The sequence below is a fragment of the Pungitius pungitius genome, chromosome 15 (genome assembly GCF_949316345.1).
Source record: "Pungitius pungitius chromosome 15, fPunPun2.1, whole genome shotgun sequence".
Classification (NCBI taxonomy): Eukaryota; Metazoa; Chordata; class Actinopteri; order Perciformes; family Gasterosteidae; genus Pungitius; species Pungitius pungitius.
This window is the reverse complement of record NC_084914.1, coordinates 14377419-14401676: the sequence shown is the minus strand read 5'-3', so window position 1 is coordinate 14401676 and position 24258 is coordinate 14377419. Positions and strand designations below refer to the sequence as shown.

The window sequence follows — 24258 nt, the reverse complement described above, 5'->3', positions numbered from 1 at the left end:
GTTTTAATGGATTGGCCGGAGGTCTCCATCTTGAATACATACAAGTCCTCCCGATCGCGCATGAAACGTCGCACTCTGAGCTGAACAGTCACAGTAACAGCTGAGGCTGCTCTTGTGCGGGGACACACACAATCCAGGCTTTTCAGCACACACCTTCACTCATTCATTTAAGCAGGCAACCCTGAAACACAGCAGGGGGGCATGCATTCTGTAAATCGGCATACTCCCACACCGTCTTCTCAAGCCACTGTGTCACGGATGACAGCGGCTGCTTCACAGTTGCCGGAAAAAGCCCAAAAATGTGCTCTTGCTGTAATGCTGCCGGATGAGCTGGCCTGCCCATGGCCATGGCACGGCTCCTAGTGAGTTAGGAGCCAACACGGCCTCCGACTGTCTCATTTGTTAGCGAGAGCTCATTATTTAAGACAGGCACTCACTGTGCTGTACTCCACGTCCTACCAACACTTGCTGCCACAAGCAGCCCCTCGAGTCGTTTTAAGTTAACATAAACTTTGTCCGGAGCGAGACCTGGCACAAAAGACAGTTTCCTCTCCTCGCATACTCAGCGGCCACTGGACTGCAACTTCAGCAAAACTTTTTACACCAACTAGTTCTTTTTAGTTTTTTGGCCTTAGAAGAAGATCCAAATAATGGCCTCAAAGTTACCAAGAATGACCCTTAATATGTAGCCAGCATTTAGCAGTAGGCTGGTGTTCGTTAAAAAAGAAAAAAGACATGCCAGGCTGAAAAGCCAATTCCATTTATGGCCATTTGCTGATCTGACATCATCATTGGTCTTTCTGAAGTCTTTCTGAAAATGTTTTCTCATCTGCGCAACATTGAGCACAAAAGGTAAGAGAATGAAAAACCTCCAACTTGATTTTTGGTAAAGAAAAAAAAAGTCTTGTCAGGTCAGCTGACTGATTTGAATTCTAGATTATAGCTGATCTCGTCGACAAATCACATGAAATCACCGAAATTTACATGAATTCTTTCCTGCCAAACCAATTCAAAACATGATATATATATAATTGTGCTGTTGCAGAAAGGGCCATTGACTTTTCCAGTGGGTGGCATGTTCTTTCCATATTGCAAACACTTGGCTTGAGGTGTCATTTCAGTCAGTCCCACATACACTTGCTGCCAATAATACTCACCACTTATGCAATAATCTACAGCTAGAAATAGTCCCTGAATGCACTATTTCCATTTCTCTGAATTATGTCTTTTCCCAGCAGTTTAAGGACATTTTTCAGCAGGGGTTGTGTTTGAGTTTTGGACAGACAGATTAGGAGTATTGGGAGATGCACCTTTGCATTGTTTTTATCCTTTCATGACAAAAGAAACACAATACTGCCAGCCCTATCATTCACACCAAACCAGCAGTCTAAGCTCTTTAAAACCCCTCCACCCCAGTCAGGGTCACCACTATGGCCCTTATAGGGTTTTACCAACCCCAGCACGTCTTGAGCTATTGATACAAAGCATCTTGTTGTTTGAAAGTTCCTCATTTGGCCCGGACAACAGAATCCAACGAAGACAACCTCATTTTGATAATTGGTGAAAGCTGCATCACAGCTTTGTGACATTGAGATTGTCCCTTTCAGGTTTTTTTGGTGTCTTCTTTTTGGTGTGAACTGAAACTAAAAGGCGTTTTCCACTCTCCTTAAAAGTCGCGTTTGACATGTTGCTTTAATCCTTTGTTTCTGGTGAAACCCTTAAGAGCACCGATCTATCGCAGCCTCAGATAACTCTCGCGGTGTGGATCAATTGATCCTCGGGGCAACCTGTTACAAACAATTTGTGGAGGCAAAACGGCATTCCCCTCACGGCTCTATGATTGGAGCGCTAAGCCGCTTAGCGAACAGCATCACTCTTTGGAACCTGTGCTTTTCAGATGCCGCGCCATTTACACTTTACACTCCCATGAACCCTTCACACCCTCAAGCTCATCAGTGGGAGCAAGTGTTGGTAAAACGTTGGTCCCATTTAAGAGTTTAGGCTCTGAACTAATAGAGGGGGGATGAGGACCTCTGACCTCTCTGCGTGGCGATGACAGTAATGTTGTGCCAGTGGTCGCGTTCCCGGTCCAGCTCCATAGCCGTGGTGATGAGGCCGGTGTCTGGGGTGATACGGAACAGAGCCTCTGGGTCCGACTGCGGATCAATGGAGAACCTGGAGAAGGGTTAGTGGGGTTGGAGGAGGGAGATAGTTGAGAAAGGGGAGGTGAAAGTGAAAATTGGAAAAGGCGGCAGAGAGAAGCGAAGAAAGGAATAAGTGAAGGAAAGAAGCGGGCTGAGGTGGCAGTGGGGTGCCGAGTGAAAGAAGCACACGGGGCGAGTGTGTGAGGGTGCGATAAGGAGGTCTGCCTTCAAATGGACAAAGAATTAATATAGGGAGATTATCGGAGCTGATAGGAGCTCTGTTGAAGTGCCAACGATTATCTAAATATCTCTGAGAATATACCAACCATCATCCCTCCCCACACACTCACTCTTAGCACTTTTGCCTCTGCTAATTGGGACACGGCAGTGGACCACTAAACGTATGTGAGTACTGCATGCTCGAGGGAACACTGAGTGGGCGTTTGGTTAGCTTATTTTTATTTGTTGAGCTATTACTCTTATGTCTTTTTTTCTCTTCGTTAAATAGCTGGGTTTGGATTTCAATCCCAAAGAGTTCATATGCCATGTTAAAAACAATCAATTAAAAGAACTCTAAAACATTAAATAAAAAGAAACTGCAACTGGCAGCACAGTCATGTGGTTTATTTTTCACTTAGCATTGCAGCTGTATACACATCATAGAAACAGAATTGATCGTTTGAATGACTAAATCAACATTTCTGGAGAGGCTTTCTTCCTTACAGTTAGGATGAGTCTCATGTCTGCAGCCTGTTAGCTTAGCTTAGCTTAGCACAAAGACTGCAAATATTTAGGCTTTCTTTTTCTGTCCAAAGGAAACACGCCCCCCTCCCCCTCCAGCACACCAGTAACACATTCATTTACCCTTTAACTCATTGTTTAACCTGTACCAACAAAGCCATGCTCACCGGCTGTCCAACGTTCAGCAATGAAGCTAATTAGCATATTTATTATAAAGTGCTCCATCGATAAAAACCTCGGTGAATGGATGGCGCCGTGTGAGATAGGCCACCTTTATCTGAATTTGCCTCCATTAATCTAAATGAGAAATACTCTTACTAGCTTCATGATGACAGATGTGTTTCTGTACCTGATGTTATTGGTGAGACCAGTATCGGGGTCGACGGCACTGACCCGGCCCACAGTGCAGGCCGGCGGGCAGTTTTCAGACACGTCCATGTGGTATCGTGCTCGGGAGAACCTCGGTGGCTCGTCTGCATCCAGCACTGCTACTCGGATGGAGGCCCGGTCCTTGAAGGGGCCTCTGCGCAGGAAGCGAGGATCTACTATGGGGTTGAGGACCTCCACAGAGAAGGAGTAGGAGCTACGGCTCTCATAGTCGACCGCCTGGGGAGGGCAGTGGAGGAGGGCTAGTTAGCGCGGTTGAAGAATAGAAGAATACCATCGTCAGACGTTTAGGTATACAAACTAACTGCAAAGTTTTTATGGGCAACAAATAGTCATTGGATCCAAAAACCTGTTGTGCTTTTCATTTGGTCCAATCTTCACACAAGATTCTCTTCAGCCTGGGCGTCTACCGGTTATAACAATATACTGTATACTGTACTGACTCATGGTAATAACTGTTTAACAACAATGAATAACCCACAACAAACACTATTTAACAGGGTAATACGTCACAACACAACAGCTTGTGACACAATTTGTTACACTAATAATTGTCCATTTATAAAAATGACCCCAGCGAACTGCATAGTGGGAACCGCTCACAACAAGAAGTAACGTTATCTCCGCTTCTATGTGAAAACAGGGGAAAGAGCGACACAGGAGGAACAACCAGAGACCAGAGATGCACCAACAGAACTTGTACCCAAGAGAGGAGCTGTGTCTGTTTGGAGGGGTTTTGGTTTTGGTAAATCCAAGTTTGTCGAGCCGCTGGTGCAACACTAGTTAACAAGCTAACACACTAAATAGCTAACACGCTATCGAGCAAACACGTTAACACGCTAACAAGCTAACTCGCCGGCCAGTTGTGAGCAAGTTGGCCAGTGAACAGCTGTTTTGGGTAGCCCGGCGGTCCTTTTCGAGGTCAATGACTTAATTTGTTTACTTGAAAAAGCAATACCGTCACAATCTTTCTAAATACCGCGATATGGAATTTCGTACATACGTACATTTCGTATATATACAGCATTGCAAATGAGATTCACCGATACTTAGGAAAGGTTGAAAGCATCGTCTAGGGCTCCGACAATGATGCTACTCCATGTTTGGATCTTGCTTTGATTTGGCGACTTGTCAAACAATGTGGGAGTAAGTTGTTTTTTTTGGAGGTAGCGCGGCCAATAGTTTCGATGTGCCGCGGGGGATAGATTTCCATGAGTTGAAACTGAAAACAGAGGCACCCAAGAAAAAAAAGCCCTTAAAAAATGACCATGGCAACTCGACCATCACCATGGAGACTCCTACCTGGCTATGAGAATCGTAAAAAAAAACGCTTTGTATCCTCGCAGGGAGAAGAAATGTCATTTGCTGTAGCGGCTCGGGCCGCGGTGTTTGTTACAGGTAAGTTACGCAGCCGATTTGTCTGAAGTGTTCGTGTGATTGCGGCGCCGTGCTCCCCCTGTGAGGCGAAAAAGATCGGGTCTACCTAGGTAATTGTTAGTGAAGGCACACGCATGGAATTACATACATCCACTGTGTTGAAATAAAACACCTTCTGTTGAGGAGATTTCATAAATGTTTGGATATTTGGTGTGTGGGCTTGTGTGCAGGGTACAAGTGGATCTTTGGGGCCGGCGTGTCCTCAGGTCTTCTGTCAGTGTGTGTGTGTGTTCCTAAAGTAACCAAGGCCCATATGAGTCCTGTCAGTGGGATTGACACAGAGAACCATGTTGGACAGAGGATAAAACGTCTCCTTGGCTTCGCCGAATATTAGAGAAAAAAAAATCATTCCGAGGATCCCAGCGGCATTGGGAATATTGATATCCTCTCGCTCGCGCCCGTTCTGATCTCTCTTTTTCCATTTCCTCTTCTCTTCGCTTGCCATTCTCTGAGCTGTAAACCAGAGTAAACTACTCTACAGAAAATCAGCAGTTTTAGAAGATTGATTAAAGATTACGCAGAGAAAAGGGCAAAGGGATAGGGATCGAAATGTTGGCAATTTGAGGGAATGCCTCTAAAGGAAAGATAAATAAACAAGAAGCGTGTGGAGATGAGGGCGTGCGTGTGCGTGGGGACGGGGCGAGGGGGGGTTTCGGTCGGGTAGACGGTGGGAAAGGGTTCCTTAACGGGGTCCCCATTACATGGAGGGAGAGAGAGACAATCTATCTGGAGAGGAGAGGTGTCACTTTCGCTGTGAGCACACACTCATCACCCTCACCCCCCTCTCGTCCCCCAGCATTCCATCACTGCACTCCCCCCCCTACCTCCGCCTGCCTTACACACTCTATCATCCAACTCCCCTTACGCCCACACCCATCCCTCCACCCCCCCACCACCCCCCCCCCCCCGTCTGTGTGCGACAGAAGCACGCACACTCCCCTCTCTCTCCCCCATACGTGACGCACTCGTCACACAACGGCCCGATTCTTCTTCTAAGGTCTTTCGGTCTGGTGCACGTGTGTAAATAACATTACTTGCACAATGTTTTCACGCACACAAACACCAGGCAGAATGGGTGGAATTTGTCAGTTTGTGGTGGACTACTTGTAGGTTATATTGATTTGAACCCACAATACAGCAACGATCAAGACCCACATGGTGGATATCTTCACTTTACTGAGCACCTTTCTCGTTTCGACTCTTTTGACCCCTGACAAAACACGTATTTTCACAGAAAACAGACATACTGACGGACTCCTGTATCCCTTAAGTTGTCTCCTTTTTACCCACACACTCTACAAGTGTAACCTTCTCCTGTCCTGCGAAGCTCCCAATGTCCTTCTTTAAAATTCTGATTCCTCTGTACAATTTCCCTTTCAAATTTGATTCACAGTTAGCAGAAATTAATTAGCTAACCTGCATGGTAGACTGGCCATACATAATACATCACTTCTCAGGGAGACCGACCCATGTGCATACACGCTCTATTGAGAAAGTGTGTGTGTGTGTGTGTGTGTGTGTGTGTGTGTGTGTGTGTGTGTGTGTGTGTGTGTGTGTGTGTGTGTGTGTGTGTGGTTATGAATGAGTGCATGCATAGCAGTACGTTGTATGTTCATTTCTGCAGGGCGAGGCTTCAGGTCACAGAGGGGGCGCATTTCCCTGACTCTTCAATACATGAAGTCAAATAAAATAACAAGAGTGCATACTTGTGTGTTTGTGTGTATTTGTGTATCCCTGGCTGCTCAACTTCTTTCTTAATTTTGTGCATTCTAAATCAAACCCAAGATCACACAACGCATTTGTCTGATGACAAATGTAGCTTTGGACATTTCTGCCAACTGCAGAGTCGAAAGAACAAAGACTTCTAAATCTCTCTTTTGACTTTGTTCTCCCTCAGCCGCCCTCCCTTTCGCTCTGTCACTTGTCTCCTGTCTTATTGCACTCTCAGATGTCCCACGTCTTCGGTACATACGAACAAGACATTGGCCTCCCTCGCTCTCTCTCTCTCTCTCTCTCTCTATCCATCTCTCCCTCCCGCTTTTTTTTTTCTCCCTATGAGGAGATTAACACAATCTCTACTCGGCGTGAGAAAACAAACACAGATAATCCTGGGCCTGCTGCTGGCGTGTGACCGAGGATTAGCCAGCCGTTTTAAGTGAGAGCATATGGAAATAATAAAGGCAAACTGACACATCCGCGAGCCCGCTTGTCCCCCAGGTAAGAGAAGGAACGAAAGGCACACAAATAGCAAGCTTACACAGCTCTCAGCACCCTGAAAACATTCTTCAAAAGGGGAACCTCCTGCATCAGGACGCTGCTGGATTCCATTAGCGATGTTGTGACATGCCTGGTGTTGCGCCTGCAGATCCAACTGTGTCATATGCGTGCTATTAAATTTAGTCTACGTGTGTAATGGTGCTTTGAAATCGGTGGCTATGAATGCTTTCACAAACACGCCGCGCCATCGCTACGCTTTTTAAAATTGCGCCGCCATTGTGGCAGTTTATGAGCTTTTGAGCGGCCGATTGATTTCAAGGTGTGCTCCACCCGCTGCCACCAACCCCGTGGAGGTGAGCCTCTGGCCTCCAGGGGCCGCTGCTGCAGAGCGGAGTCCAGGACAACCAGTTATGCAAATTCCTCAATTACCTGCTACTTACACTGTGGCCTTGCTCACATGCTGTATCAAAAATCCATTAGCAGAAATATGTACATTCATTAGGAACCATATGTAATAAGTAAATGCCAGAGCCCACCAGGGGACAGGGGGGGATGAACGCGTTACTATGTGGCTCACTCTGTTTGCGCGTGTCTCTTCCTGGATATCTGTGTGTCCGTGTGTGTGTGTGTGTGTGTGTGTGTGTGTGAACTTGAAGGCCTGGCTCTGAGCCAGAGCCACAGACAAACAATAAACACAAGCCGTCTGACATGCCTCGTGACACCAGCCGGAGGAGGGTGGGGTTGTGCATTGGATGTATGCATAGGTGTATGTATGTGTGTTCTAGCTAGTGTGTCTCCCTGCCCTGCATCTTTTTGGACATGTGTGGGGAGATCAGGCCGAGAGAGAAAGAGAGAGAGCGAGAGAGAGAGAGTGATGAAATGCAGAGATAGAGAGAGAATGGAGGGGATCTGTTTCATTGCTGGGGGTCTCTGTGGGCCGACGGTAAATAAACAGTGATGAGCAGCAGGCCTCTTCAGTCCACACCCTGACTTGCAGGCTGCTAATGACCCACGCGTCTCTCTCGCCTGTCCCCCGTCTCTGTCTCCCTGTGCTCATCAGCACGTCTCCGGCGTCCTCCTCCTCCTGTCCTCCATTTTGCAATCACATATTCATATTCTCTCTCAGCGAACGCCTTCCTCCAGCTCCCTGTGTAGACTCGATTCCTCCCTAACCTGCTGTTAACCCCCCCCCTCCCGCCCCCCCTCGGCTCAGTCTCCCGACCGCCTCCCATCCCTCACGCCGCTCTGAGAGGAACGGCACCGCAGCGCCAGCTCCGTCGTCTCAATGTGCAATCGGACCTCTTCGCGGATCTTTTGCTTCCTCTTCACAGATTTTAAACACGGAGCCGCAAGGTCAAGTGTGCGGTGTTGATGTGTGCGTCTGTATCTCCCTCCCCTCGCTGTGGTTTATTGCTGCAAGGTGTGCGTCTCCGCTCTGTGTGTGTGTGTGTGTGTGTGTGTGCATGGTTAGATCACCGGCTAAAGAGATTCAGGCCACAGCAGCAGAGATGACCCGCAAGGTCAAGGCCGACTCCGTGATACACACAAATTGTTTCTGCTCAGAAAGCCTTCGGTTCTCCGGGGGCCACGCGGATCATCTCTGCTAAAGTTCTCCTCACTATGAAAGGCTTCTGCATGGACACGGACATCGGGCCACGCTTATTATTAACACACCCACGCACAACATTTCTTGAAACGTTGCTGTATTGTTTTAGATTCTTTGGTTTTGTTGGAGGGGGAGTTTAATTGACAAAGTGGAAAGTGAGGGGGAGCTCAGTGTCGATTTAACGCTGTTTGTTTTTAATTCTATTATAGCTGTAGTCTATCTGCCATGTTTTCCCGTTAGCGGTGCGTGGAATCCCATTCGAGTCAGATCTTTGGGATTTATTCATACGAGGAGTTTTCTGGAGCACCTTTTAACACAACCTGTCCTCCCCCCCCCCCCCATCCAATGCCGCCAGCTCCACGGCTGACTTCTGACACGCTGCCTCGCAGCGATCTGTAAATACTCAATACATGTTCCACTCTGCTCGCAAAGTGCTCAAAAATGAATCCTCTTGTATCCCATGAGTGTGGAGTTGCATTTAATATTTAACCCTTAGCAGCAATGTTGGTCTAATCTATTTCTCTTTTCTTGATGCCTTTGAAGAGGGATTAAGGCAACACAAAGCCGCATGGAGGAGGCCACGTTGAACGACTAATTGTTCGTTTTGTTTCAGTCTTTGAATCTAGTGGGAGGAATGCTGCGGGTGGGAGGTGTGTTATAAATCTGCATGTCATTTTCCCGCTCGTCTTTTCTTTTCTCATCTCGCCGGGCGCCATGTTGCATGCACGCGCTGATTGATCGGCTCTCCTTAGGAGTTCTCCTTCTTTCGGCCTTCCCTCTCGCCTCTGACTTCTTCGTTTCGTCTGTTTGTTTCCACGTTGCCTGCCTCCTTGTCTCAAAGGTTTGTTTTTCCTCCGTTTTGACTGATTTTTATTATTCATTTTTCTTGCTTTCCTCCTGCTTGTGGCCGCGGATGGTGCTTCACAGTCTGTGTGCTAATTTCTCTGCGTGGCTGTCAATGACTGTGCAGCTCTCTGTGTCTCTCTCTGGTTCCTCCATATTCTTACTGCCTTGTTATACTGCACTCTTTGCTGTCACCGCCTCTTTTTAACACTCCCCCCTCTGTGCTTCCACCCCCCCACTGCTCCTCTTTCCTCATTCCTTGGTCCTTGCCTCTCACTTTTTCTTTTCTTCTTGAGTCTCCAGTCCTCTCCTTGCCTCAGCTTCTCTTCAAAGGAGCCCTCAGCGGGGTTTGGAAACGACGCTCTGCACAGCCCCTCCAGGGGAGGATTGTTTTTTAAGCCAAAGCCAAGGCTGACGCTGATGAATTCAAGCGGAGTCACGAGCACAGGTGATGAAAACGCCAACAACCTGTTGCTTCGCTAATATGGGCTTTTCAAAACAAATAGTAGCGTCGTTTTACAGAATCACTGTAACTGCTCTAAAAAACAATCCCTCTCAAAAAGCATTTTCAGGGAAATTCAGGAACATTTTTTAAAGAACTCTATACAGGTTCGAATAATTCTCTTCCAAGTTATCTGAAAAAGTTTAGAAGATGTAGTCTTGCCTGTACTGGAGGTGAGAGTTGTGGGAGGTCACCATAAGACAGGAGGACCGACACCAACTGGTCAAAAGAAGGACGATTTATTGGTCGATGAATGTTGAGTTTTTGCTCCTTGTTTCTTCTCTACAGATGTTTGACCTTCACTGTGATCCCAATACAACTTGCACAATGAGTTCAGGCCTTTTAGTGGAGCAGACACCATGTGACGAAATGTTTCGCAACACACAGAATTTGAATATTCATTCACACTGGATTTTTGAATGAAGAAGGAGTACAAGTCATTTTTAATGAATAGCTTTTTTTGGTGATTCTATTCATAGAATTTCAAACATGTATGGAGGCAATCATTTATAATGAGCCGAGTCAGTAAAGTCACAGGCAAAGACGTGCCTCAAATGTGAGGATTGTATTTGTTTACGGATATTGTTTAATGCTGTTTTTGACTTCCTGACAAAACGTGGAATAGAAAAGCCCTGCAGGGGTTTCTGGGACATTGCAATGAATGTTTTCAGCTCAGCTCTTTTATTAGCGGCATTACAAACCTCCATCACATCAGTGGGAACAAAACGATCCGTATATAATATTTAACAGTAGCAAGATTTTACATTTCCTATATTAAAAACCACATCTTTCCAATCATTCAAATGCATGTGGCGTATACCGCATACAATATAAATACAGGACTGACTCCCCTCCCCCCCGAGCAGCGAGAGAGCTGACAGCGTTGACAGAGACACGTCTGTATTTACATTGAAGTGTCTTCAGGGCTCATTTGAAAAGAAAGCGCCACGTCTCAGATGAGCCTCCCGCGCAGCGCCCACTCCCCACACACTAAGTCTAGGTACTAAGTCTCCCTCCTGAGGCGCGTTTGTGGCTACAACGCGTCCTGGTAACAAGTGGGTGGCCGACTAGCAACCACCAGCACCACCAGCACCACCAGCACCACCACCTGCATCCTCACGAGAATGTTTGAAACTGAAATCACCTGACTCACACGGAAGGGTGGGGTTAGGCAGCTGAACTGAGGATGAAGAGGCATCGCCTCGTTGATCCCTCCGTACATGCAAAACGCTGCGCGCACCCGAGGGAGAGAAGAAAAAAAACAAGCTTTCTGCTGAACGGCGGCTGTCAAAACATTCTCGCTGCAAATTACGGCCGACTCCAGCGAGTACGGACGCCTCATTGTGTTCTGCTGTCAAACAGATGGAAGCGTTGATAGGGGGAGGCGGGGACACCGTGAATCAGAGAGGAAGTTCATTTGTCAGTAACGCATCAAACCACTCTCATCGGATGGGAGTCATAGAAGGAGAGAAGGGTGAGATGAATATAGATCACCTGTTTAAAAGTCCACAGATGCAAAGGGCGGCGGAGAGATGACTCATACAGAGTGGGGCAGGCTTACACAGTGTCTTTGTTTGCATCCAGGTGATTCCAGGTTAATGTGCTTGGGCAACATGCTGAGAGCCATGCTGTGACTCACAGCCTCTACCCCCCCCCCCCCCCCCGCCCCCCCTCCCCCTCACGTCTCCATCGCCTCACCTTGTTGAGCGTGATGACCGCCTCTTGGTTCACTCCCGTGATGTTGAACGTCTCGCCGGTCTCCCCCTCCAGGATGGTGAAGTCCAGCTTGGCGTTCTCGCCCAGGTCGGCGTCAGCCGCCGAGATGCGCCCTATCTCGGCCCCAGGGATGGCCAGCTCCGACACGGAGAAGGACCACATACCTGGGGACGGGGGGGGGACATGGCAGGCCTGAGTGCTGATATACCTCATTGAAACATTTAACAGTTCATTTTCACATGGCTCTTTCCGACCTGCTGCTGAGGCAATGTTTGCGATATTGTAAGGCGACATTTCATGAAGGAGCGAGGTAAGAGGAGAGGAAGGTAGAGTATGTGGCTGGAATTGAGGCTTTATTAAAAGCCAAGTAAAATATGGCTGTAAAGGAATAATTAAATGAAAAGAAGAAACACACAGGAGATTAAAAAAGCAACAAAGATTACAGGAATGAAAAGCTGCTTTGTCTGCCTCCACGTTGATGACCGGAGCTTTTCATCGCAGTCACCGCCCCCCCCCCCCCCCTCCTGCAAACAAGAGTGAATCAAGATAACAGCCTCTTTCATGTGGTCTGCCATCATTTTTAAACATGCTGGTTTTACTTTTACAGCTGGGCCCATTAAAGCAGCACATTATTAGAGTCCTTCTGCCGGCTCTGCAGTTCGTAACGCAGTGCATTCCTCTCAGTGCACCTGTGAACTGGCCTTACCGCATGAAAAACACCTACCGCTTTATTGCCCCCCAACAGGCGCAACGGCCACCAGCTGCACCAACAAGAATAAGTGAGGTAGGGAATAGAGTAAGATATCACCATTTGGCTCGCACGGCACCGAACAGACAGCTCATTCGAACGGAGGCGTTATCTGCTCCGCTAAAGCTGAAGGTATCAGATAGACCTGTAAGTGTGAGCGAGAACAACATGGCACAAACACACCGGGTTTGACAGAATAAAAGATAGCCAGCGCCGTCGTCAGGACGCAGGCAGACGAGTTGTGGACGTGACATCATCAAAGCGCGAGGTTATTTCCCTTTGAGGATCCGGAGATCACGGATGGCTATCAAGCAGGGTGCTTGAATGTTGTCTTTGATGAAAGCACACAAAATAGGGCTTCACGCTCCAACAAGTCCCTCGACCTGAATAACAAAAACGTTTATTTGTCAAAGCCTCCGAAAGACCACATGACCATCGCAGCTTTCGTTAAGTGTGCAGATATGTTTTGATTAAAGCTGCAAAAGAGTCATTTTCTAATCATTTTTTCTTCTATTCATTGAAATTATGATTATAAGACTTCAGTAGATGGAGCGGCGTTTGGAGTTAGCAGTGCTCGTTTCTCTTTTGGATGGTTGGCAAAACACAGAGTTTGGTTTTCCAGTTGGGTGGTTTTCAAAATCTAGTGTTTTTCTTTGAACAATTAAAATCAAAGTAGTAAAGACAAAAACTACGCCAAACCCCAGACACAAACAGCACGTTCAATGGTTTATTTATTCGGTTCCTGGCATGATTTCTTGAGGCTGTGTAAAAAGATGTCTGGGATCAGAAAAACAAACACGTACCATGCTCATGTCCAAACTCTCCTTAGGACACTAAAATTCTCAGAAATCAATTCAGAGCAGGGGAGCTGGATGCCGTCCGTGGTAGCACCACCACTCGGTGAAGCGAGGTAGAAACAGGACCAACCTGCTCCCTACAGGCCCGTCTCCATCTGAGGAAACAAAGAGGCCTCCACACCTTTTTTTTTATCACCTCCAGTTATTTATAACTGTCAGAACAGAACACACACTTTTTTCAGAAAACCGAACCGCGGTGTCCCCGTTGCGATAAGTACTAGATACTGAACATGGTCAGGAGAAGTCGATGCTGGGCCTCTATCACACGCCACAGATCGATGATCAATAGACGCGGTGGAGGAATAAACCTCATGCAGCCTGCCGTCTCCTCGTCCTGAACCGTTATTGTTACTGCTGTGGCAATAAGAGTCAGAATATATGTATGAACAACTCTCTAAACAGCCAGGATGGATTTGATTGGGTTAGAACAAATTCCCTCCTGAGCAAGATGAAACCGCAGTGAATCTAATAGTTTCTCCTTTCTTCAATGAGCTGCCCTTTATAACGCAGTTCTCCGGCTGCGTGTTCACCCGATTGGTTCTAATAATTGCAGTGGGGGAGAAACGCAACACAACTCAAAGGTATTATTCCTTCATTAGTTTGCTCCCCTCTCCCGCTGCTGCTGCGACGTTTTCTTTTGTAAATTGCATAACAACAAAAAAAAGACAAAGCAATTCACCAGCGCCCCCTGAAATGTGCTTAGTTTTTTCCGTGCTTAAATATGCTTCAGTAGTGATGTGCTGGCACTGCGACCTTTGTGTGCACATTACAGGCAGCGAGAGCAGCAGCAGCAGCATTACGCTGTGAAGGGCCATGAATCGGCCCCACAGCATATGCTGCTCTCCAGGCTGCTCTTTACCCACTTCTTCTGTCGTCTTCTTGCGTTAAACACTTTAGTTCATTTACCTCCTGGTGGACGAGCGCTTCCTCCTCCTCCTCCTCCCGTTTCTCAAAGTGTTAAACTCGATGCTCCTGAGTGTTTCCCACTGCTTAAAGCCTAATGTAGAGGATGTAAAGACAAGTTCCAGTGCACTTACCGCAACTTACAGACTCAGAGCTACCTTTTTGTAAAGGAAAATTGAGGAGTAAGTACCGTACGATTACTTAAAAGGTAGTTTGTGAGCAGGACTGCACTGTTACACTGTAGAATCACATAGGTTCCATTGACAAAAGCCAACGTGATTTTTCATTTTTCCTTTATTTTTTCCCCAGAAGTTACAACATAATCTACACTTCAATTATGACTAACTCATGATTTTTGAAGTGTGAATGCAATCAGCCAAAGGCTAAAAAGGAACAACGCTGTGGTCACGTGGCTCCATGCCACAACCCAGAAGCTAGAGGAGCATTAAAGGTTTAATCCTAATCTAGTCTTTTTTAGCCACTTTATAGAAAACCGCCTATACAAAACAAATAAAAGCTTCAAAAAACATAAACCGGCTGGTGTGGTACAACAAAAATGTCAAATCTCTTAATCTTGAGTTTCTCACAGACTTCATTTCAAGCATCAAACCAAAAACAGCGGACGTGGAAAACAGAAGTGCATGAATGTGTCCCAGGGACCCATTTCTGCAGCACAGACCCAGCTCCATAAAGGAACATCTTCTGAAAACACCTTTGGGGTGAATCAGGACCTCAATGTACCACCTGCCTCGGGTTCTCGGGTCTGAATGGGCGCAAAATAATCCAAAATGTACTTCCTGTTTTAAAAAGGAAACAATCAGGCTGAAAATACTAAAGCATGTGTCACACAACGGGCGTGCCGCAGGGGGAGGAGGGCATCTGCCCACCGGGTTAGCAGGGCAGCAAGAGCCGACGACTGAGCACTAAGCGCCCGTTTATGTGAGGTGAAATCCATTCCAACCGCCTGGGGCTGACTGACGCGGCACCGGAAGGCCGGGACCAAGGCGCCTAGGAGCCATGACCCAGGAGGCTGCTAATGAGACGGCAAATTACGGGAGCTATTTACCAGTCAGAGACTACAGTTTCTGTTGATCTGTGCTGTTATGCGCTGAGAGCGGCGCCAGCGGACGCCCACGCCATCTCACTCACTAACAGGGAAGACAGGAGGAAGGTGACAAAGGAGGGGGGGGGGGGGGGGGGGGGTGTGATGCGGGCAAAGTAGGCTAGACTCAGTCATTATCAGCTTTCTTCTCACACGGGAGAGTAGCTGGCAACACAAGCCGTGCATCATTTCCACCTGTGATGGACTGGGTGTGTGGGGGGGGGGGGGCAGCAGGGGGGAAGAGAGGAGAGCGAAAAGGTGAGCGGCTCATTCGGCACGCGAGAGGCTCACAGCGGCAGCACAGGTTCCCTGATGCAATCACTCCAGCTGCTGAAAATAGAGAGCGGATGATCCGTCCTCCGCCTTTTGTTCACGCGGGTAAAGTCATTAGAGCGGGCTGCGAGGGAGCGCCGCCTCGATGCTTAGCGCCAGCGTCGATGCAGACAGCAAGGCGCTGTCCTCACGCCTCCCTGCGGTTGGTATCGGCCCGCTCTGATTCGCCGAGACAAACTGACGGGCCGCTCGCTGAGCAATCGGTTTCCCAGGGCATCTGGGGTTGGGTCTGGATAGTGCTCACGCTGGCAGGGGGATTAGTTGGAATCAAAGTGAGATGACAGGTGGGGAGGGGGGGGGGGGGGGGGTAATTAAGCAGGGTGTAGTTTGATGCAGGTTTAAAAGTGCAGAAAACTGCTGGTTGTAGCAGGGAGGGGAGATGAAATGAAAGGACAGATAAATGTGGAATAAAAGATGCAACACGAGAGGGACACAGAGGGACTGAAAGAGAACAGCAGGGAAACACTTTTTTAAGACAAGTGTGGTCTCGGTAAAAGCACTGAGGAGATGAGAAAGCGGGGGGGGGGAGTAGAAAAATGAGAAAAGCCAGTCACTACGACTCGTCTCATCTGAAGTGTTTCTCTTGGTGGTGGAGTCATTAAAAAAAGTGTCTAGTTGGCTAAAGCGAACGCAGTGGTTTTCAAAATAGCCTGAATAAAATCTGCATCCATTTAGATCGGGAGGGTGGAGGCAGGGGGGGGGGGGGGGGTTCCATCACACAGGCTCTCTTACTCAAGAGGGCTTAGGAGAAAAAAGGCCGACGTTGGAAAGCGAGGATCAAGGAGGGAAGAGTGAGATTAAAGCATCATCAGAAGTGTCGGAGTCGGAGAGACAGAAAATGGGGGGGGGGAGGGGGTTGCTGTGTCGGCAGAATTCTGTCCTTCTTTTCCTTTGCATGCCACCATAGGGTTAAATCAGAAGGCATGCAGTGAAATAGAGGTGCGTCTCGTTGGGGTTATGTATCTAATGGGCTTAATAATGAAACAGCGTGGATATTTTCCTTCCCAGGCTCCGGGGCCAAGTGGTATAAAACACTGCATGCTGCTGTTTAACTTGTGCAGAGAGACAGGCCATTAGCCATTACTGAGGCCTGTTCAAATGCCTTATGGAGTAGGAGAGAGAGTGAGTGTGCGCGTGTGTGTGTGTGTGTGTGTCCATTAGTAGGTGAAAGTCTGCACTTGCACGCTGGTGTGGGCGCACCCAGGTGCCAGAGTGCAAACGCTGCTAAACGACGAGGAGTCCGAGCAGCTCCAGTCAATCCGCTGCTGCAACTGAACTTATATAATGTACCTTTGTGCAGAGTTCACATGGTGTGCGTTCATGCTGATTGAAATCCAGCAGGTGATGAATAGAACACCTGCTCCGGCTCCAGCTGCCATGTCAAGTGGCGAAAAAAAGCTTTGCACTGACCAACAAAACGATAAAATGACAGAATGGCCAGCTGACTGACTGATGTGAGTATGAGAAGGGGAAGGGAAGTTTGCACTATACTTGCTGGTTTCCCTTGCACCTGGGAGAGATATTGTGAGAGGGATGCAGAGAAATGAACAGCGAGAGCTGGAGGGGAGAACAAAAAATGGACTGTGAGTGAGAAAGAGAAAGAGAGAGAGAGAGAGAGAGAGAGAGAGATGTGACTGAGAGCAACGTTTGCAGCAGTGATTTTACTGCCTATTGAAGCAGAAAGCGCTGAACTTTAGATGAAATATTAAAACAGAGAGGAAGAGAAACAGGGGGATAGAGAAAATAACAGGATGAAAAAAAAAGTATTCGGGTATTAGCCACCTCCGTTATAATTAGTTTCCTCCATTTCATTTCCTCCATCACTTTTTTGCGGCATGAAAGATGTAAAATCCAATTAGTTAATAACAATTATTGGAAATGATTGCATATTACCTAATTGTTTAACTTATCACCAGGATCATTATTGCTCTTTCTAACCACAGACGAGCACTGGAGCCAGATGGAATGAGTCTAACTGCTTTAGGGAATAAAACCCAATTTTCCCCCCAGAATGTTCCGCTGCAGAGCAGGAAACACACAGAGGTCGGGTTTAATTAACACGAGGTGTTGTCCCAGCCCGAAGGCGCGCTGCCGACTGGACATGACAAATGCATCCTCTCGAGACAAAAAGCATCAAATTATGAGATTTCAAAGAAGCAGAGAGTGGAGGAGCACAACGTAGTCCTGCAGGCTGGTTTGTGTGAAGTGATTTACACAGATTGAATACATTATTTGATGCCAGCGGGGTTGGATAAAGCAATCAGTGCCCGTAGTTATCAAGCATCCCAGGGTTGCTTTCCCCCTTGTGATGTAGTTCAGTGCAACAGAAGGAACAAAACTATACTTTGATGCAATTTGGTTTTGTTGCAGTATCTGTTGACACTATTTTAATGAACATGAAATCAATTAAGTCACTATTTGATTGGACAGTTTTGACAACAGTCACCATGCATCATTTCACTCAAAATAAACCTCATCCTGTATAGAGATTTATTCCCTCAACATGGAAAACGTGAGATTATTTCCGACTTCTTTCATTGCAATCGGAGGAGTCGCCCCCTGCTGGTTAATAGAGAGGGTGCAAGTGTAAAGAAAACGCTGCATCCCTTGGCGGGACCGGAGGATGGAGTCTGCTTTTAACCCAATCAAAAAGGTTAGGTGTAAAAGAGCGGAAAGTTAACAAAGGCAAATGTAACTTATTAATGAAGCTCCTTGCACTTTGTGCAGCAACAGTTGACAAACTGGACAGTTGCAGTTTGACTTGCTATACAGTGTAACATTTCTAAATCTAGGAAATGTGATGTCGTAGTAATCAAAGGTATAGCTCCATTTTATCCTGTGTAGGCCTTTGAACTGTGGGAGGGAACCTGCACGCAGAGATTGTGTAAACTCCTCTGAGAGGATCCGACCCAGAAGGCTCTCCTTGTAAGGCGACCACTGCACCCAGTGAATAGCTTGAATGCAATAGTCCACGCTGTGAGAAAGCCCTCCAAAGACGCTCGTTGACCCGAAGAAGGAACGCGCCGGCCGAGCAGCGTCTATGAGCGCTTTATTCCACCTGGTTTTAGTGCCTCGGCTGCATTGTGTTGAGAAATACTTTCCTTAAATATGTTTTTCCACAACCTCACACTGGGTGGCAGAAGGAAATGAATGAATCTTTGTCTGCAGCAATCAGTTCCTCACAGCATCAGACAAACAGCAAAGAATGGTTTAATATTTGCAACAACCCTCTGACATCCACTTATATCCATAGTCTGCCTAAAAGCCAAACATCTTGTACTTCTTGATAAGAAACTTGAGGACGAGGCCGGGTGCATAACGTGTCAGAGAGGAGGGTCCGTACACAGGATAAAATGTCTGAGTTTGGAAACACGATTATGATAAAATGAATCTCATCTTGATGAAATAGTAGCTGCATTGCATTGTGGTTGAAGTGATGAAATAATGATAATGATTTCAGATAATTCAGATAATCCTAGAAGATAAGTGGATTTGTGACTACCCAAGTCTTTTTTAGTACTAATTATCATCAGTTCATCCATCTTAAAGTAGCACCAGATGACGGCAGTAGATGCTGATAACACCATGAATATGAATATGAATGCACAAACTGTGAGGCTGATGGGCGATGATGTAGATTAATTACATTTCAGGGGATTTATGTGTAAGCGATCACGTCAGGACAGCAGAAAGCCTGCACACGCCAACTGAAAACACACTTCCACACTTCCAAAAATCAGACAAACATATTCATATGAAGCCGGACTGGATGTTTCCTCTGTCCTATCAATGAATGGTTTGTATCCGTGGTAACAGTGCTACAGAGGGTGGCATTCAGACATGCTCTTCTCTTCTCGCCATCACTCATCCTCTCGCAGCGCCAAAAACGTGAGAATCGCTTGTTTACAGCGGGGCAACTTGTGCTTATTTGTAACTTATGCACACAGCTTCCCAAAAGCCCCAGCGTTGGCCATCTTTGCACCACGTCTGTCCCTCCGTCCCCCCCCGAAAGTTGACTTAATAACTCGCTTGGCTCACAGGACGATCATCTGTTTACACAACATGTTTGGGTGTATTAATCATTCATGTGGCTGCTCGGTCCGACGGGGACCTACGAAGGGGGCATTTCTCCTGGGGAGGACGGGGGGCTCGACTGTTTCCATCCCAGTGGAGAATGAAAGGGTCAAGAGTCAAGAGTACAAGAGAAAGTCAAGAGTACACAGAGGGCAGGAAGGTGGAGTCAGGGGGGGGGGGGGGGGGGCTGTGACCTCATGGAGCATGTTGAGTTATTCCTCAGGGATCCTCAGAGGGTTAGGTGGGGATTGCAAATGTTCGGCCTAGTGGACATCGGTCTAGTGGCTCGCTGGAGGAGTTTGAAGGATTTGCGCGTGAAACGGGATTTGCCCGTGTGCACAGGCCGGCTAAAGGGAAAGAAAATGAAACCCCCTGTAAAAAAATAAGACAAACATCCAAACACATCAATGTGAGACAGCCAGGTGAGGACGTGTGCCGCTCACAGTCCGGAGACTCGGTTCCTTCAGGAGAAGTAAACAGAGGTTGTGAGGGGAAAGGTAACGCCACGAGACAACAGTGGAGGCCTTGAGTGCCCGGTGACTACAGCAGGTAAGGGCAGATATGTGTGGAACAGATGGGGAGGGAGGAGGAGGGGTGTGTGTGTGTGGTGGGGGGGGGGGGGGGAGGAAGTGGTTTCCGACGCTGCTGGGAAGGTTTCCCATTAACATGGAAATCGTTTCCTCTTCCCCGGCTCGCCATGGCTCACTGGTGGGTCGGTACGAGGAGAATGGCTTTAGCTGCTATTATTCTGCGTGGGGGGGGGCACACTGCCAAGTCAGATGGGAAAGTAGCTGCAAAGAAATAAATAAAATAATAATCGTTGCGCCCCGTCTCCCTGCCTTTTTCCTGTGGTTTCTCCGCTAGAATTGCTGAAGTGTGATGGATTCATCCCATTTCCACAGCAGCCAGCTCATACTGTTGAAAGAGGAGAAGAAAAAGGTCCAAAAATTGCCCCATTTAAGGTGTGATGGGGAGGGGGGAGGGGGGGGGTTGATAAAGTTTTAAATATCCCTGTTTTTCCCCGTTGCCATGGCAGGTAATTGAATATTCTCATGAGCGTGGAGTAGGAGCCTTTTGGGTTCCTGTAAAGCTGGATTGCTGTGTGTAGGTCTAATGGAAACCTTGTGTTGTATGCGGCCGATTACTGCGCCACGAATCCCTCCTCGCTGGCTCTCTCTCGCTCTCTCGGATCCACGGGATTTGAGGGAGAAAAGCCCGCCGGGAGCGGCGCCCGCAGATTTCTCGCCGTGTGCCGCCAATGTGACGCAGCTGGAATCCGCAAGGAGAGAGGACACAAACAAAAGACGCCGCTACTTCCACAGCAGTGGAAACACACACACACAGAATTACCTGAGTGGGTGGGCTGCAGCGGCCTTGGGACCCAGGCAGGGGAGTCGGTCCCAGCGGAGCGCTGCACCGTGCCACCAACGACCCCAGGCCAAAGCGGAAGAAAGCCACTGCGAGGGCAGGCCTTTCCCATGTGTAACAGTAAAATCATACGCAGGCTCACGTGGGGGGCGCGCACATGAACAGACACGTTGGCGCGCGCTCTGCGGGGTGAAGCTGCCTCATTCCATCTCCCACAATCCCTATCAGCTCCGCGAGAGATGAAGTGATTTTCAGCCGGGCCTGATATCACCGTCGCCACGATGCCATTAGCCTTTTATTTAAAGCCCCCCCCCCCCCCCCCCCCTCCCTCCTTCACGCATTGGTGAGCTTGCCCCCCCCCCCCCGGGACACTGGAAAGAGTCGACGTCTCCATGGTGTCAGCTGCGACAATGCAAGCAGTGGGCGGCAATCAATGGAGGCAGGCGGCTCAGGTTGGGACGGATTGGCCGCCGCCGAGCCCATTACCAGCACACATCGGCCGTGCCTTTTAACTGGATTCATTACCGGCGCCTTACCGACGAGCTATATTGGGATTAGATGTCATTGAGTGTGACGCGACTGCGACCGGTGGCAACTTTATTCCACTTCCATCCTCTGGGGTTGAATAAAAAAAAGCGTGAAAACACACAGAAAAAAATAAAAGCAACTTTACAATATTCCATGCATTAATGCTGTATGAGCCCTTATTCATAACCAAAGACCCGTGTTGTCGTTAACCCTCGGCAACGTGAGCTATGGCTCGGCAGCGGGCACCAACGTTCATTATCAGCAGCCACTGGTTTAAGGGGACGCGTTGACAAATGGGACGTCTCGGCGCAGACACTTTCTGCCACGCTGACTGAAAGTGATTGTGCGCGGAGGGCGTTTTAAATCAGGAACAGATGGGAGAGGGTGCGATAAGGCACACGAGGGTACCGGATGTGTGAAGAGCACATACTGAGAGAGTGGGAGGAATGTGTGTGTGTGTGCGTGTGTGTGTGTGTGTGTGTGTGTCTCTGGGCCTGACAGAAAATGACAAAGTCTGTCTCTTTCCTTTCCCCGCCCCTCAAACCGAGCGTGGCAGTGTGTGTGTGTGTGTGTGTGTGTGTGTGTGTGTGTGTGTGTGACCCGAATGCTTCTTTAGAATAAAAACGAACGCAGAGGCGTATTGGAGAAGAAGCTCGTGCAACAGATCCACAAATCCCACAAGGTGAAGTTTTCTTCGAGCTCACCCACTCGTCCCTTTGTTTTTGACACTCTTCTCTTTTTTGCCTTTCATTTTCACTAAAGGACGTAATACCCTGATTATCCCTCCATTTCATTGACTCCCCCGCTACCTTTCTTGTACGTTTTGTCTCCTCTGTTCCCTCATTGTTACCGTCTCTCCCACTTCCTCTTTGCAGATTCCCTTTGTTTCGCTCCCCTGACAACTTTATTGCACCTTTCTCTCCCTCTCTCTCGAAAAAAATAAATAAATAAAAATGACACACTTGAGTGCAAAATAGACCCACACATGGGATGCCTTGCGCACACAGCCTCTCCCTCTCCGCCTCCTCCCATTCTCTCTCTCTCTCTCTCTCTCTGTGTTGTAGCTTTGCTCTCCAGGGAAATGAATTAGTAATATTTATGGCGAAGCCCTGCTCCCAACTTCACCCTCTATCTCTTCTCCCTCATCTCCCTGGCGTATAAAAATGACACTGATCTTATCGGCGCTACCTATGTAGTCATCTGTCAGCCCGTCTATCTGTCCATCCATCAAACCGGCCAGCAGAGTGATGGCTCCCTCGGCGGCTTTATGGGCCTCCGTTGGCGAGCCAAGGTTGTCCGGAAGCCACATAAAGAAAGGGGGCCGGCACCTGCGTCTCCGAGCAGAGCTGTAGCCGTTCAAACAGTTCTCCAAGGGCCGAGCAGCAGAAGCAGAGTGTTTGCAGGAGCACATTATGAAAAGGGGGGTGGGATGGGTGTGGGTGGTGGGGGGTGGGGGGGTCTGTGTGCGCATTAGACTGCAGCAAAGTGCCCCTCCAAACTGTCGCCGGGCTGTGACTGAGCGTTTTGCCCTTTGACGGCCTCCGGACTCTTGAAGGAGGTGCACTCGCCGTGCGGATACCAGAGATCCGAACCCATCACTCAGCCAGTGTTGACATTTGGCCCAGAAGAAGCATACGAAGAGTGAGTGAATGAACTTCTCCCGTATTTCATAAGCGAGAATCATCTCTGGAAAGAGGTACATTTGGAGGTTTTAGATTAAAGCCAAGGTCGTCTCGTACTATTAATATGTGATGGCAGTAATCTTGAAGGGGAGATATTTTGAAGGAGGGATGTTTTTAACTATTCTCTTCGTACTGGAGGCCTCTTCGGCTCTACAGCGTTGTGTTATTTAGGTAATTATCTGTTGAGAATTATGCATTAGATCTTTTTGTTGTATGAACTAGTACGATTCATAAATAGTTCACCATAATATCTCTTCAGAATCTCAACCCTGAATGGGTTGATCTAGTGAGTGGTGAAAAAGAAACCACAGCAGTGTCCATAAAAGCACTTCAGGTTTCTAAAAAACAGACAACAAAAACACAATGGACGTTCAAGGGCAGTTCCAATACTGTATTTAAGGATGAGTAAAAGTCATAATTTGCATTCATTATTGGTTCGTGGTCTTTTAAATGCGGTCTTGTGTTAAAAAGCGTTCTAGCTTTCGGTTCTTTCATCAGGTTCACGTCTTTTCAGATTTGTTAGGTTGTCATGGAGATGTATTCGTTGCAAGCTCAGCGGCTGCTTTGATTTCCCCCATTAGACTTAAAGGACTTCATCCACAGTTAAAGGCTGATTGAAAGCTTCTTGTATAGACTGTCAACTCAGGTCAAGAAGGATTTTACTTTAAACCCTAAAGATTCACAGGTAGTTCAGGAATGTTTTTCACAATAAACAAAGACTGAGACGGAGGAAAGCCTGGGAGGTGAGAAATAAATAAGAACTTTATCGCGATAAACTTCACGGTGGGATGCATTTGTTCTCTCTGCTGCTATTCTGTGAGCTGGATATTATTTACAGTGTCCCCACCTGATTTTCCCTTAGCTATTAATATCCTGCAGTCTATCGATATGTGTGTATTATGAGCAATAAGCTGTTTTGTCTGTTGCAATATTCGGTGTGTTCTCATGCAGCAGGAAGAACTGTTTATTTTACCTGTTTTTAAGCTGTGAAAACTCTTCCTTTGTTTATTGTGCTTTGTGTATTTGTTTCAGCTGTCTTGCGTAGTGTTTCCTCACTCGTCAAGGTGGAA

The 24258-nt window shown here is 47.6% G+C and overlaps 1 protein-coding gene across 2 annotated transcripts in view; it reads right to left on the bottom strand.

Annotated features, from left to right (window-relative positions):
- Positions 1–24258, bottom strand: part of LOC119209692 (uncharacterized) — a 121017-nt gene that overhangs the window by 18365 nt on the left and 78394 nt on the right. For both annotated transcript variants that reach the window (XM_037459181.2, XM_037459182.2), the window contains exons 6-8: positions 11576–11757; positions 3235–3491; positions 2039–2175 (exon numbers count right to left, since the gene is read on the bottom strand). In XM_037459181.2, coding sequence (XP_037315078.2) covers positions 2039–2175; positions 3235–3491; positions 11576–11757 — 576 coding nt within the window. The remainder of the gene's footprint in view (positions 1–2038; positions 2176–3234; positions 3492–11575; positions 11758–24258) is intronic.